The sequence below is a fragment of the Pomacea canaliculata genome, linkage group LG1 (genome assembly GCF_003073045.1).
Source record: "Pomacea canaliculata isolate SZHN2017 linkage group LG1, ASM307304v1, whole genome shotgun sequence".
NCBI classification, from domain to species: Eukaryota; Metazoa; Mollusca; class Gastropoda; order Architaenioglossa; family Ampullariidae; genus Pomacea; species Pomacea canaliculata.
Genome location: NC_037590.1, coordinates 36,516,885 through 36,532,970, shown reverse-complemented (window position 1 = coordinate 36,532,970; position 16,086 = coordinate 36,516,885). Strand labels below are relative to the sequence as shown.

Below are 16,086 nucleotides of genomic sequence, written 5' to 3'. Positions count from 1 at the left end.
TATGACGAGCTGCAATGCTGCTAGATTCCTGAACCAAAGCGCCATGTTTTTGGACGCATTTCAAAATACAAGATTGTTTGCTCAATATCCAAATTCGTAAAACACCGCAAACTTTCTTTTCTTCAGCTTTAGCAAGTGCCTCGTGAGCTTAAAGTGGCTGCGAATTATGGGAAGTGACTATAAAAGGAAACAGCCGATTTTTGACAGACGCTCTCAACTTGTACATTAGCATTCGTCTCTACTCCCAGTGTTTGCTCATTTTATGGTTCTGCTGTTAGTAAAGGTCAATGAGCTCTGGTATGTACACGGTTCACTGCCTGGGCCAATTAGAAATACAATTCTTACTAGGAAAAAACCCACAGAATAAACTTAACCTTCAACGGAACTCAACAACGCTGTGTTGACGCTAACAATCAACCATGATCATCGAGAAAAGGGAATAAGGAACCCATGCCAGCATTTAAACCATTCAGTACAATATTAGAAACGACACAGCACACTGAACCGCACTCAAGTTATGAAACCCAAATGTTTATTCTTTTATACAAGCAAACATTCATGGACATAAGTGTCATTTTAACAAAGCACACTAACAACAGCAATGAAAATGCCTTAAAACGGTGTCTACTATACACATGAATGTTTACTCCCGATTACGAACTATTCCGTGTTCAATTGTACTTCACACGTTCACCGCATACCAACAAACTCTTCAAAAGTGTACGGCTGCCACAAGATGGCACTGGTGACTATTAGAGAAGCGTATAGAAACATCACTAAAGGCAACACTGACGTGTGTGCATGCATGAATGGAAAATTTCACGTGTGCACAGTTAACACTCGCGAAAATAAAGCGATTTGTCTAATAATGGCTTTTAAAACCGTTCATATTCACTCACAAAACACCTTCAAACCCCCCCCCCAACTCTCAAACCAATATTATTCAGAACATTTTCTGTTGGCACATCTCGCCTCCCCCCTCCCCCCACTCATACCTCATTAAGTGCAAAACGGTTTAATTATTGACAGTTAACATTTCTCTAACACACCCTTTTTGTTGCAGTGGATTCACTGCCATTCCAGGACTTAAAATGACAAGTTTCGTTTTCTTTTTAACTGTAATCAATTCACACTCTCATCAGTTTCTCAGTTAAGTAAACAAATTCGACTAAGAATTATCCTGAGGCAACAAGAGATGTCGAGGCTGGCTGATCTGGGAAAGTGGTGGAAGACCGGAAATAAGAGGCAAACTTAAAACTTAAGTAGACGCAAAATTGATGAATTCAAATTTGGCATATTTAGCAAGGCATTATTTTCACATTCCATGCGACTCCTTTTATCACATGCATTTTCAACGAAAAATGTTGTCAGCTGAGACTGATAAATATTATGCCAATACTTAAAAAAAAAAACCTTCAGTCACATCACAATTTTTAAAATTTTGCAGTCAAGTACCCAGCCTAGTGTTTGATTTGCCCCTCCACCTCCAGCATTTAGTTGTTCGATTCCTTCAAGCTTTATACTGTACTTGGTTCCAAGCTTGCTCAGATTAATATGAAGACCGCTACTTGAAACTTCAGGTCGAATAAAGCAATAGTACTTTGGACCAAGAACTTGTATTACTGGACTGCTGGCAGACGATTTTTTTCCAGTTTACTACTAAAATGAGGCAGGAGTATACAAAGCTTCCGGTTTAATCACATTCATTGTTACTGTTCGCCGAGACAAGCAAGGGAGAACTTTGCAAAAGGCTAAGCGTTGGTCTTGGCAGACAGACAGCAGCCCACCTATACACATCCATGCTTTGGACATCAAGTAGCATGTCTTGCCCCCACCTCTATGCCGTGTGATTTATTTTTGTGATGTTGTCCCCATCAAATGTGATAAAGGGCATATAAGCACATTTAATGATAAAGACATCCTTTCCATTCTATCTTTCTTGAAAATCTGTTTAGATGTGCATGCCGAACTTTTAATCACCGAAACTTTCTATGGTTGAATGGATAAGGGCGGTTGGCATTGTATGCCAAGCTACCGAGGTCATGAGATGACCCAGGGAAGGAGGATGCATAAGGGCTATGCTCTACAATTATGCTGGAACTCATTCTGAGAAAAGCAGAAAAAAAAGAAGCATCATGTCAAACAATTGCTTGGCATCCGCATGAAATAATCTAGCTGGTTCTACGTTTTTTGTTTTGAAAAAAACTTTTACACAAAAAATCTTAAAAATCAAAATAGCAAAACGTGTGCATCATCACCTTTCTCCGTCTACAATGCTCCTCCAGCATGTTTTTTTCAGTTTGTAATGTGTAATGTATAAACTTTATAATGAGGAAGGGGGAGGCGTTTTACGCCGAGCCAGTAATTAAGGCTATATAACGGCAAAGCAGTCAGCCCTGTAAACAAATGCCCACGCTCGAGACGAGATCTCAACCCATGACAGCCAATCCTCACTGTACTAGTGACAGGCGCTATTCGTTGCGCTATCGGACCAACCCGAGGTTGATAATGACCATAGTATAAATATACAAAACTGCATTTATGAAAGTCAATGTACATCAGCAGGTGTTAACATTAATTTCATATTCGAAGCTTTCCATTTTTCCTCTTGCCCCTTTTTATTATATCATAAAGCGAACAAAATGTTCACAAAGATGTAGAAATGAAATTTACAAAAAAAAAAAAAAAAAAAAAAAGGTATTTATAGATATATCTCACACAATCATCCTTGATTTACCCAGACATCATTTAATGCAACAATGTAAGGGTATGAGGGGATTCGTGCAAGAGAATTTGCAACTAGTAGCCTAAAGTTTAAACTGTTGGTACAAGAATTTACTGCATGAGTAATCTGTACCTTTACATCTGCTGCTACAGTATGCCATTATAATCATATCTTTAGGCAGCTCTATACAACCCAAGTTACTTTTGACAATTTGGCATGATACAGACCCAAATGTTTTATATTTGAAGTTTGCAGAAAGAAAATCACAAAAACTTATGACTCCTGGAATGTTACAATGAGTCTCCAAGTAGTTTACAATGCACAAAGATAAAAAGGAGTATATATTTTTAAGCAACTTACCACAAAACTTATCTTTAAATGCATATTTTAATGTAAAAATTAAATGATCACTTTAAAGCTGTTCAAAATTATGATGATAGATTAAATAATTTTTTTTTAAACAGCATGTACCTTATTTTCAGGTTTGTTAAATTCTGAGGTGGTTTTTCACTTCCTTCTTTTGCCACAGCCTCCACATTTTTTGTTGAGGTTTTTAAAGGAAGAATTGTCTTTACAGCATAGCTTGCAACTGAACACACCGAACTGAAAACTTCCCAATGCCTTAGCTAAAGGCACAAAAAGAAGCACCGCAAAATACTGTTTTTATTATTTATGCAATCCCTACTCCTTGTGGAACAGACCTTAAGGCAGCCAGATGGGGAGGTGGGAAGCAATGGTGTATTACACCAAGCCAGCAACTAAGGCTATATCACTGATGCCACATGCAGAAAAAGAACAAAATGCCTGAGACGAGAGCTAAGCCCATGAGAGTAAGGCAGCCTAAGGCTATTTCCCTTAAAGACTTATTAAGTAACAATGGTTTTGGTGATGAATTATCCCACAAATTTTAAACTATGTAGTTTGTTTTTCTATACAGCTGAAACACAAGCCAACAACTCTTTATATAATGCAATAAATCTTATTTTTAATGTGGAACTTTGCTTAAGGCCGTTTACACATCTTTCCTCAATAGAATGTGAGAGGGGTGGGGAGGAAATTAGTGTTTTACACAGAGCCAGCAACTAAGACTATATATCACCATAAAGTGTCCAGCCCTGTAAACAGATGCCATCAATAGAATGTGAAACCTTAAAATGTGCTGCAGTGTGAATTTAAGAGATCCTCGTCTTCACCTGCACTGTGTATTTCTGAGAAATTGTATATATTGTTGTATAAACATAACTGACAGCCAAGGTAAGATATTGGACAGATTTCTAACTAAGAAACAGAAAATACAACAATCTTCTGCTATATAGGTGGAAGAAGAATTAGATTAAAAAAAAACCAAAAAAAAAAACCAGCATGTCAAACTTTCAAGAGATAGACATACACTGTTTACAAGAGAAATGCGAGATATGTTGATAACTACAACAATGATCATCAAATGTTTAAATGCAGCTAATTTCATACGAACAGAAAAAACATAGTTCTCACAAAATCAGGCAAAACAATGGCATGATTCCCATCAAAGCAGATACAAAGTCTCTATACAGTGGCATTTTTGGAAATGATGAGATTCACCCTTTCCTGATTACACATGGATCAAGGGTTGTCAATTGTGAAAAACAATATCTAAGCATTCTTTCCCAAACACCTTAAATTCTTTCCTTGCATACCTATCTACTTAAGCTATAATGACCTTTATTCTACAAGAGAAAGGGAGCAGTAAGTGCACAGCCTAAAGAACTATCTGATATTTTTGTTCATGATTAGTAAATGAAAACTAGAAAGCAGATCAGGTACACTTGAAACTCTAAATGGATCTCTGGTCATTGTACAACAGATGCAGATTTTAGGGAAATAAAAAACCTTGCTCAACAGGAGAAACAGAGCTGCAAAATGACAGCGCTGTCTTAACCATTTGTCAGTGATTTCTTTGGGGGAGCAATTACAGCCAGATAAATATTAACTATGTTTCTACGTTTCACTCTTGCAAATACACCTTGCCTTGGCTACCAAGTGAACATAAACACTGCTGCATTTATTTGGTAAAAGGCCCCTTCTGTAATGATTAAATGTCTTTAAAGCACTAATGCAGACACAAACAATAGGATGATACAAGACACATTGTGCTACTTCACAAATCAATGACTTTGGGAATGGGTCATGTTTCGGGGCATATTACAAATGTTTACTTCAGGATTTTAAGTTTCATGTGCATACTACAATAAATACCAAGGGAACAGATGGGGGTTGCTGGCTGCTGAATAAAAGTTTAAGGATCTTTGCAGCCATTAAAAATAAAATCTTAAGTTCTCCCACTTGCACTTGAAATGTTTGTAAACATAGAAGACAGCACACCTCACCGTCAACTTAAAAATGCCTTTCCCCCAAAATACCTTAGCTATTACCCAGAAAAGTATTAACCCAAGATTTGAATAGTTTTGAGAGGCTTTGAAAATAGTACTTGAACTAAATAGTTCTCCTTTTAAACAGGAAACAATCAAATAGTTCCATATATATTTTGTATTTGTTTAAATAAAGCAAAGCCAACATAGATATGACTTCACATTACACATTTCACTTATCATATATTTACAGTGGAAATCTACATACATTATTCAATTAAATTCCAACCCTTCATTCTGTTGTGTTCATTTTTTCTAATTTAGCTTGTCTGTCAATAGCAAAAAACCTATGACATCATTGAAATTAAGAGCAGAAAAACAAACTTTTATAATACAAGCATCTGCAATTCTACTTTATTACACCATATAAAGAATGAACATTTTTAAAAATAATTTTAACAGGTAAACTGTATGCTTAATAGTGTTCAACATTTGGACATGCACATGTACCTCAGTTTAGTCTGCCAAAAGCAGGTATAAATTCCTTAACAAAAAAAAAACAAAAAAAACAGAAACAAAAAAAAAAACTTTTCTTCTTTGTGCAGATGTAATACTTCTCATGTTTCCTAAGACAAACCCTCCAAAAAAGTTGTCAGACTTAAGACAATATAAAACAAAATAACAAATGTATATAAATTAATCAATGTCTTTTGTGTGGACCTACCTTACCTAAATAAACTAAATGTAACTTATAGCAGATGCCCCCTCAAGCTTTCCAGGTTAGCAATAAAAGAAAACAAATCAACTATGTGCTACAGTGACTCAATCTGCTTGCACTCCCACATCCTCTTATCAAACACAAGTACAGCAACAAAAATGATAAAATCACTGCGATTGAAAAGATCTTAATCCTTGTTAATATAGAATTTACAAATGCAGAACACTTACTGCTCACCTTTTCAGTGCTGGAGTTGAAAGCCAATTGAAAACAGGTCTAACCTGGCCCTTTATTCAAGTAAGAAGTATGTATTTTTCATTAAATGCTTTAGTAACATTAGTCAAAATTTCGCATTATCTGATCTAATGAGGTCAAAATATGAAAGTATATTGCCAACCAGAAATTTCTTGATCTCATAGATTAAACACATTAATCAGTCTTCTGCATATATGCAAAAGTTAGCACTTTACACATAAAAACAGAGGAAACTCTGTCCCCAAGATTTTTCTCTTTACTAACCACGATCATGTGGTTATCTAACTCATCAAAGTCCAGAATTTAAAGTTCATGAAAACTATCATCTTACAAACCTAATGATGTGCCTTAGGCTATTACAGTGATGAGACAAGCAGTGAATCACGTATCATTGTGTGCTCTATGACATCATAAACATTCTTTCTGATTTAATAACATTTCTGAAACAGAGTTGAGCGAAGTTTCTACATCCAAATCACATGATCCACAAATCAAAATGAATTTTGTTAAAAGAACAACAATGAAAAACAGATTAAGCAAATAAAAATGGACAGTTAGAAAAAGTGGAACAGATTATTTACTGTGACAATCAAACGGGTCCTGAAATTTCAGTAGGGAATATTCTTGATGCTGTACAAAAACTGGGTTACATAAAACTGGTGGACGAAAATGCACCACTGGCAATTAAAAAAAAAACCTTCTTGAGAATACACTTGACTCTATTCTTTCCCCTTACAGACACACCTGTCACGTATAAACTGCACTTCATTCAAACACATTATGGGTAAGTGAACATGATATTTCTATAATTTTGTCATCGCCAGGTTTGCTGCCTAAACTACTTTCTGCACATATACACTTTTCTTTCTGTACCTTTGCTCATATTCACTATGTAAGCACTTATTCGCATGCCAGCATGCATGCCCACACACGTACTTCATGTATACACCTGCACTTAAGGACACACACAAAACACAGCCTTTGACTAAAGACATCATTCAAATATTGACTGAAAGATGCTACAACTGAATTTGATCTGATGATGTTATAAAAATACAGATGAACATCACCTGCTGAAAGTGAATACAAAACCACACAATTACCTTGCAAACCTTGGGTTTCAGACATCTGGCCAGTTTCCTCAGATACAAGTTGTCTAATGTTCTCTTTCAGTTTGAAGTATTTATCAGCAAACTGAACCTTCAATGTCACAGAGCCTTCCATAAAGAACACAGCAAAGAACAATGCATAATCCTTAATCTTTCAAAGGCATAACTGATGCTATCATGCACCAACTAACCTTGAAACACTTCATCATTCCCTTTCAAAGGCAACTTAACTTGGTCACACCACATTAGGATACAATCCAGACTTACAGTACATTCTCATACTTGGTAAAAATCCAAGATTCAGGGTTTTTTTCATGCTTAAAATACAGATATCCACAAATACCTGAAATGAGGGTGCAGTAAACAGAGTTTTCGTATAACGCTCCTACAGCAACCATCACACCGGTCTTGACAAATGAAGAAACCATCTGTCAAAACATATTTTCATTCAGCAGATTCTGTTTTCATGTCTGCAGAGGATTCGTCCTTCAAACGCTTGCCCTCTGATCCTCCATCTCCCTCTGCCACACGCTTGAGACTGGTATGAGCTCCACCTACAGTTAGCTGTTCAAAATACACATGAAAAGTTTTTCATGAGCTTAGCAAAGGCACAGACGTGGTAAGCATAAATGTTATTGCAGATTTAACCATACTGAAATGAGTTCTAGAGGCTGCACAGATAAAACTCACAGAATTTCCACCAAAAGGACTATAAAGTTCATGTAAATAAAACTTAAAAATACAATGTACAGTAATCTTTCGTTTATCCCGGGAGATGCGTTCCAGAACCACCCGAAAATCAGAACCGAAAATCCACAAAATAGAAAAGGTATATTTATTTATGTATTTATACACTTTATTAAGGCTTATAAACCATTCCCCCACACTTTTACGCTACATAAACCTTTCCCATTTCCTTAATAACCATTCATACACTGTTGTTTACAATTGTGAGTAGGCATGTAGCGTCTCAGGCAAACGATGCTGGTTCTCGTTTCAGAGTAAATACATACACTATTTACTGTAATTCATATTAATTTATATTTCTTTATTGTTAAAATTAATATTAGCAATATATTTTTATACACTTTGGGCTTTCTCAATCTAAAAATTCATAAAATATGTATATTTTCCACTGATCATCACGGAAAATATGCTAAGAAGCGTAGATCCGCGAATCATTTTTCCCATTAATATCTTATAAAAATCTGTGAAATAGTGAAACCGGGAAAGGTGAAGCGCGAAGTAGCGAGGGATTACTATACATAAAAATGTAAGTTTGGTAAATAATGGTACATTCAGATTTTTGCCATTGATTGTATTTCTCTCCCTCTCACACACAGAGTTAAATTTTGCTTTAGTGTATTGCATGTGATGTGAACTGACTGAACAAAAACTTCCACATAATTTTATAGCATGACACTTGCCTTATTTAATCCTAGTACTAAAACTGGGATTGGGATTCTCTGACAAAATCACTAAGGGATGCTCTCTTACCATATGAGCCTGAGGCTTAAGATCACCATGCTCAGCTGTGGCCCATGCATGACTAAGCCCTTCTTGATGCTGATGCTGTTGACTTTGCAAAGGCACCTGCTGTGCAAGTACTGACTGGCCTAGGCTCACAGGCTGGAGAAGCTGCACTCCTTGCTGTCCTGTCACTAAAGCCAGGGGTGGCGCTGCAGCCAGGGCAACTCCTGCAATGGTAGTAGTTGAGGCTGAGGTGTCAGAGGCAAACTGGGGTTGACCTGTAGGAGACATGAAGCTGCGCACCAACATAGTGCCTGGAGCTGGGGCACCTGTCTGGGATGTAAACTGGTTCTGGCTAGCAGTGGCCATCAGAGAGGCAATCTTCTGTGAGGCGCCGCTCAAGGACACCACACCTTCAGAGGACGGATAAGGTAACAAACTGAATGCTAACACAAGTTTGGTGCACAACACTTTCCCTCATGGGATCATCACCTGCTGCTCTGTATAACCACTTTTAATAACTGAACCATTCTTACCTGCATGTTTGCAGGTTCCCCCTCAGCCACAATTAAAGGGGCAGTTGCCTTGTGTATAGAATGTAACTGGTGAAAACATATATGAGGATACTTTCTGAAGCTCCATACAGTAAACCATAAGGGGTAAGAGCAAAACATAATTTTAAAAAAGCACAAAGGAAGCACAAAAAATAAGCATCTCAAATAAATTTACACCCCATTACAGGCTGACTTTATAGACATCCTTAATGATTAATAGCCAGTAACATATTATAAGTAGCATAAACAGTAATGCACATAGAAATGCAAAAAGATAAAAATAGATCTAAGCATGAATCATACCCTGAGCAGCATCAAGTGTCTCCTTTTTAATTTCTATGTGAGTGCCATTGGCCATCTTTGCAGTAGCTGGGCCATTGGCAAGAATCTGATTGTATTGCTTGGGCTGTCCAACTACAGAGGGCAACTGATGCATTGCTACGCCTGGGACAGTACCAGACATCACTGTCACTGGTGACATTGTTCGGGAGCCTGAGTTAATAAATGCATAAAAAGATTAGGCATGGTCTGGGTTATAAAACAGTTTTAAAGCATGTCAATATTTTATCCAATGAACTGACTACAAAAAGCTTTAAAAAGTCCAGACACACTGGAGCATCAGCATGACGATGAAAGGTTAATTTATGCCTGCTTGTATAAATACATCCATAACTGCAATAATAAAAAACAACAAAACAATTATAATCATTAACACAATGACAATGAGTGAGAGTCAAGAATGACATACAGCTCTAAAGCACCTAAATCTGCATTTAGAAAAAAACCAGATATACTGAAACTTTATATTTAACAATGGCCTGCAGAGAAAGGGAGTAAAGGGTGGATGGTGTCTTACTAGCCTAGAGCAGAAAACTCACCAGCTGGAGAGCCAGGAGCTGACTGGGAATACTTCAGCTCAGCCAAGGTGGGAATGACTGGGGTTGGAGCTAAGCTTGTCTGAGTTACTTCCATCTCAGAGCTAGCTTCAGGAATGGGACTACCCTCTCGAGACATGCTGTCTGGGGTTATTGTACCTGCCATATGACTGGGTGAAGATGGTGCAGACCTGTTTAGAATGATCATTATAACATTAATTCAAATAACATTTTGTGACATGACAATGATATTAGCAACAATAATCAAGCTTATCTTGAGACTTTTGTTTTGTATTTAAGCACTATCTGTTAGTTCATAGAAATTTAAGTTTTAATATTTTAAATCACTTTTAAAAAGATATCTTTTGGTGTTTATAAGCTAGACTGGGCATACTACCATGTAACATAGGTCAAATCTGGTATGCCAAGAAGTTTCACTCTCACAGCTTTCTTGCTTGGAAACCATTGTTGTCACCTTGTTTTCCTTTCTCTGCTTTTTGGATTCAGGCGTGGCCTCATAATCCTGCATGCCTATATTTTCATATTGATGCTCTTAACAGGTTTGCAAAATGATTGATGACAGAACAATATCAAGATGTTCCATCACCTGAGAAACCACAGCCTTGATTGAAATAAGACACAGCTGATGTAGCTGCTGATTTAACATGAGGCACTAGCAACCTCAGGATTTCCCAGGTGCTTGTTCATGACATTTTTGTAATACATCTGCAGAGTTGAGCAGATTTTATCAGTCACAACTCCACAGCACCTTCCTCTTTCATCCTAATTTTTTGAATATGTTTTTTTATGCCTGCCAGGAATGTTTTTAAAAGACCTGAAAATTTGTTTACCGCTGTATGGCCAAGAAAATTCAATGAAGCAAAGTACCCCAGCATTATTTACAGTATGACCTATAGTCACTTCTTCCCATTCCTGCAATCGGAAGCAGGGGTATTTCTTAGTGATAAATGGACAACTACAGCATCTCTCCCCCGCCCTCACAAAGATAAAACCACTTCAGAAGTTAATGTAATGCTATATTCTGAGCAAGTGAATAAAGCAAACAAATCATAGTTTTCAACTTAAGAAAACAATATTTTTTGGATTCATATTTTTGCATTACCATCTTTTTTCTTTTGTTCCAACCTTCCTTTTTAAGAGCATTAGTTTTCGTCTAGAACTTTAAGTCGTATTAGCTAAATTGGCAACGTCACCAGAAACACCGGTTTTAGAAATGTTTGTAGTCTCAATGATTTCAACACAATGTGACTTGTCACCTTTTAGTTTAAGTTATTTATTGCACACCAAGAGCTTTTTGATACTGCGCTTTTCTTTACCAAGAGATGTTTTCTTCACTGTAAAATTTTTGAAAACTTCCATGAGCCATAATCTCATCTGCACTTTAAAAAAAACAAAAAGACATTTTCAGGCATTTTCCCGCAACAGGAAGTGGCTTTCATTCAGGATGCAGGCCTCTCAGACTGTGCCCTTACACATTTTTAAAATGAATACTACCTGATAAGAAAATTAATGAAAGGTGACCCTGAAAACATAGACATAGCATTGAAACTTTTTAAACCTTAGTTTTTCCATTCAGATGATGATGAAGAAGAGAGAAAGCAGACTACAAGAGCATGTCACATGCTGGGTTTATCGAGATTGAAAGGCATGTAGCCAAGGCTCAAACATTAGTTATTTTGGAAATGTGCAAAGCTTGTTGAGAAAATCAGTAAGGGTAGGCGGAAAAATTTTACTCAATTTCAAAACATGTCTTTCAACAACAACAACAAAACAAAATCGGTATCTGTCAAAGTATGCTAATGTACTGTTATTTCAAACTGGATCATAACATCACAAACCCCCATTTTTTTCTTGAGCTGCTTCTCGCCTTAATAGTTTTGTAATAACCTATATTTTATGACGAGTAGAAATAGCTGATGGAGAACACTGGTTACAAGATGAAGTTAACCTTACCTGGAAGAAAGACCACCAAAAGGTGTGCGAAAGCAAGGCACGCCTCGCTGTCTGCGCCTTCTAAAGGCCTGAGCAGTTAGTTTGGATTCAGAAGTAGGATCAATTCTCCAGAAAGATCCTTTTCCTGGTTCTTCTTGAGATCGTGGAACTTTGACAAAATACCTATTGAGGGATAAGTTGTGCCTGATCGAATTCTGTAACAAATTTTTATAAAGTCTCATTTTGGAAGATACACATCTTAAAAAATTATTAGTATATCTGCCACCAGTCACTTTTAACAAAATTATTTTTTCCCTAGAAAAAGTGAAAATATTCAAAATAATGAAATATATAAAAAAAAATAACAGACATGTTCAAACAAAAACATGCAACTCAAAGACAACACACTACAAAACAAATCCTAATGTTAAAAACCAAGAGTAAAATACCTGCCAACCCTTGTCTGCTGTTCGGTAGTATGGATAATTTTTTGTGATATATGCATATATGCCACTCAGTGTCAACTGTTTATCATCTGCTGAGGTTATAGCTTGAACAATAAGCTGTGCATATGAATATGGTGGCTTAGAATCATCTTTAGGGGTGGAGTCATCTCCACTAGGTTGAGTTTCTTTTTCTTCTCTTGGGTGTGCAGCAACATATGCTGCTGCAGCTCGCAGATCTGGAACGACTGACAGCCGAGTACCTGCTCGAGGACTTGTTGGACAGGAGTTTGCAGCACTGGAGACAAAAACAGCCCTTTACAGTAAGGCATGTTGACATGTACCAGCAAAACTGTTATATCTTATTAAATACAGAGGAGTTAGTGGAAAGGTACACACTGTTGTGCAGGTTCCTAATGATAAAAGATTCGTGAGATTACTCTTGAACTCTTATTAATTTAAAAGCTTGATGCTAACTATCAAAGACTATATTTGTATAGCTAATCATTCAAGGTTAATAAGAAATCTAAGCACAAGTTACTAAACTGCTGTCAATATTTATTTTTTTTAAATTCATAATTTTAAATACAATGATGATCTCGCCGATCTATTTTTTGTTACACTTTGAGGCCAGCTCTCATGATAAAAGTAGCAGTCATCTGCACAGTGTCCATGTCTGGGCAGCTTGGTATTGAGGGGTATTAGTAATGGCCAGATCTCTGATCTTAGCTCCTGAAGGAACCTACACTACTCTGGATCATGCTCTGAGGTCTGCTCTGCATCTCTACTTCTGATCGCATTTTGGGGTTGACATCAGATGTAGCTTGTGGAAAACATGATGCTTTTGCCTGTTGTGCTGTCCTGAGGCAGAAAATTGTCCCCTAGTCAAATCTGGACAGGTGTCTGGTGGTTGGGATGGTCTTGGTAATGATCTTAATCTTCATTATGCAGACTTTGTTTTCATCCTGCCTGTCTTCAGTTCCTTGTTTTGCATTTTGTCAGTCTGCTCATTGTCTTCAAACAGCAGCATGGATTCCCTTGGGTAGCTGCAGTGTAAAATCGCTGATGAAGAGTATGCACAGGGTTGGTGAGAGAACTCTTCCCTGTATAAAGCCTTGCTACAGGAGTACCTTCCAGCTATGGTGCCAATCCATCAGTCACCTGGATCGTCTGTTATGCAAGCTGGATTTGGTTCACCAGTACACACCGTCTTCGATGCTACAGCATTGGAGTTTCACAAGCAATCTATCTTTCCACAAGTCATCAAAAGCTTTTAAAAGGTCAATGAGGACTACCAGGATAACCTTTTGGTTCTGAAAAGCAGCCTCAATCACCTATGTAAGGTGTGGGATTTGATCTTCTGAACTCTGCATGCTCTGGAGTGATGATGCTCTCTGCTTCCAGGAACTGCTGCAGACACTGGTTGACGTTCTCTAGTCTTCCCATTTTTTTAAAAAAATTTTTAAAAATGGGAATCATCTCCTTCCAATACTTAGATACTTGACCTACTTTCCAGCTTAGGTTAAAGATGTTTACTGAGGGTGCAGTTACCAAGGTGTTATAGCATCTCATTTGTGATGTAAATTTGCCAGTAATCCCCAACTTTTAAAAAAAGTCACAGAAATAGTTGGGTAAGTTAACTACAACTCTTTCTAAGAGACATAAATCCTGAAAAAATAAACCCCCACCATTTTCTCCAACAACGTACACCCACCTTATTGTGCCTGTTGGAGAAATACAGGGACTGCTAGCTACAGCATCTGGTTCTGGAATAAGAATTTTTAGAGTTGTGGGAACTCTCTTCTTTGGTGAGGGAATTATAGGAACTGGTGCTGGTGGAGCAACATCCTCTACCAATGACTGAAACTGGATGCGAATGTTAGTGCTTGGAAATCGAAGTGCGCACCTGCAAATACAAGTAGACGTTCAGAATCATAAAAGGTAACAGAACCATATCAATGAATTTTTTTTTTTTAAATGTTATCATATCACAATCACCACAAAAGTGCACCTTTAATTTCAAAGGTATTTTGCTGTACCCAGCACTGTAAATGAGGTCTAAAAAAAAAGACACCTGCATACCAGTAAGTCAAAATATTTAAATGTTACCATATACTGTGTGATGCATACATGTATGTCTGCCAAAACTTACAAGTAAAAGAGGCAAAAATAAGGAATCATTTAAATGGTATTACAAATAATGGCTAATGTACATTATAAATTCTAAGAGCACTAACAACTTTATGCACCATTCTTTTACAAGCCTCTCCGATCCACACCAAAAACACTTACAGCTGCTCTTATAAGGTGAGAATAAGAAAACCACTGACAAACAGAAGAAAAAGACTGAAACACTAATTTTTGTGAACAACAAATTTCAGAAACTACAATTAACACAAAACATATACATCCACTAAAAGGTCTAAAAAAATGTATATGCTATTTTTATCTTTCTTTACTTCCCCAACACAAAAGTGAGACTAGATAAAAGCTTCTACTACAACAATATGCATATGCTAATCATATTTAAAGACTATCACATTAAACAAAATTTGTTTTGTTGCTCACAGTTCATCAGCAGACACTTTAATGTATGTCATCTGATGGTTGAAATCACAACAAAATCATACAAATGGGAACTGATTTTAATCTGTTAGGCAAAGCTTGTGAAGTACACTTTTTGTGCAACCTTCCCATTAATATTATATCTATATAAAGATCTTTGTTTTTCTCTCGGTCAATATAGCATATTTTGCATTTATGAATCAATTTTATTTATCATAACATTTACTGATCTCGGGCACTTGTCACATGACCATTCTAAAGGAAAATAAAGAAATAATAAAGTCCAGCTATTACATATAACACGGATAAGTAATTCTAAATGCATAAAACGGACCTGCTTGTCTTATTACGTCTAGTAAACCAATTAAAAACAAAATTGATGACACAACACTGTTTACATAGCCGCCATCTTGGAGAGAGCACATGGCAACAACAACCGATTTACGCCTCATAAAATACTGGAACATTTACAATGCAAACATCAATAATGTTTGTCTGCATGTAAACTCCTGTAAAATATATGTTTTTATGGTGATTATGTTAAAATGAGCACTACGCAAAATCAAAGCCATTTCGTCAAATTAGACAGAGCTGTAGACCATGTGGTCCATGTAAATCAAAACATGCAAGGGCAACTCACGTTTTAGGTAACTGCAGTGGAGGTGCTCCTTTCCTTTGAAAAACTCCATCGATAAATACTCCGTTCTTACCCATACATTTCATGAAGAAATTTGGGTATTCGAAAAAAACTTCTAAGTGCACTCGTGAAATAAAACTTGAGAGGCCCATATTGACATCGACCTCTCCCTTGCTGCTATTTCGGCCTATGGAAATCCGTGGCTGTCGCATCGTATATTCGAACTCTCTTCCTTCCAACCGCGCAATTGCGGTTCCTTTGCTCTCTGGACTCCATACCACCCGAGATGGACTCGACGGAGCGGATTTGAGCGCCAATAACGCAAGAGCGTCATTGTCTGTTGAGCGATGAGTCCCTGACATGCTACTGTTTTCAGCACACCAAAATGGCAGCTCGTGAAAAGGAAAACATTTACCCCGTACTTGTGTTTACAT

General features: G+C 37.1%; 1 protein-coding gene across 3 annotated transcripts; it reads right to left on the bottom strand.

The window, feature by feature from the left end:
- Positions 1-510: 510 nt before the first annotated feature.
- LOC112557769 (forkhead box protein K1-like) lies at positions 511-16,049 on the bottom strand. 3 transcript variants are annotated; one of them, XR_003098000.1, is made up of 9 exons: positions 15,656-16,049; positions 14,165-14,356; positions 12,457-12,748; positions 12,029-12,222; positions 10,058-10,245; positions 9,483-9,671; positions 8,653-9,038; positions 7,499-7,719; positions 511-7,263 (listed from the first exon to the last, which is right to left on the bottom strand). XR_003098000.1 is itself a non-coding variant. In XM_025227803.1 (8 exons), the coding sequence occupies exons 1-8, from the start codon at positions 16,012-16,014 to the stop codon at positions 7,600-7,602; spliced, it is 1,920 nt and encodes a 639-aa protein (XP_025083588.1). In that variant the 5' UTR covers positions 16,015-16,049; the 3' UTR covers positions 511-7,599. The 3 variants fall into 3 exon arrangements, 2 of the variants coding, with proteins under 2 accessions (XP_025083588.1, XP_025083601.1); XM_025227803.1 differs by having other exon boundaries at positions 511-7,719; XM_025227816.1 differs by having other exon boundaries at positions 511-7,719; positions 8,653-8,852.
- Positions 16,050-16,086: the final 37 nt, after the last annotated feature.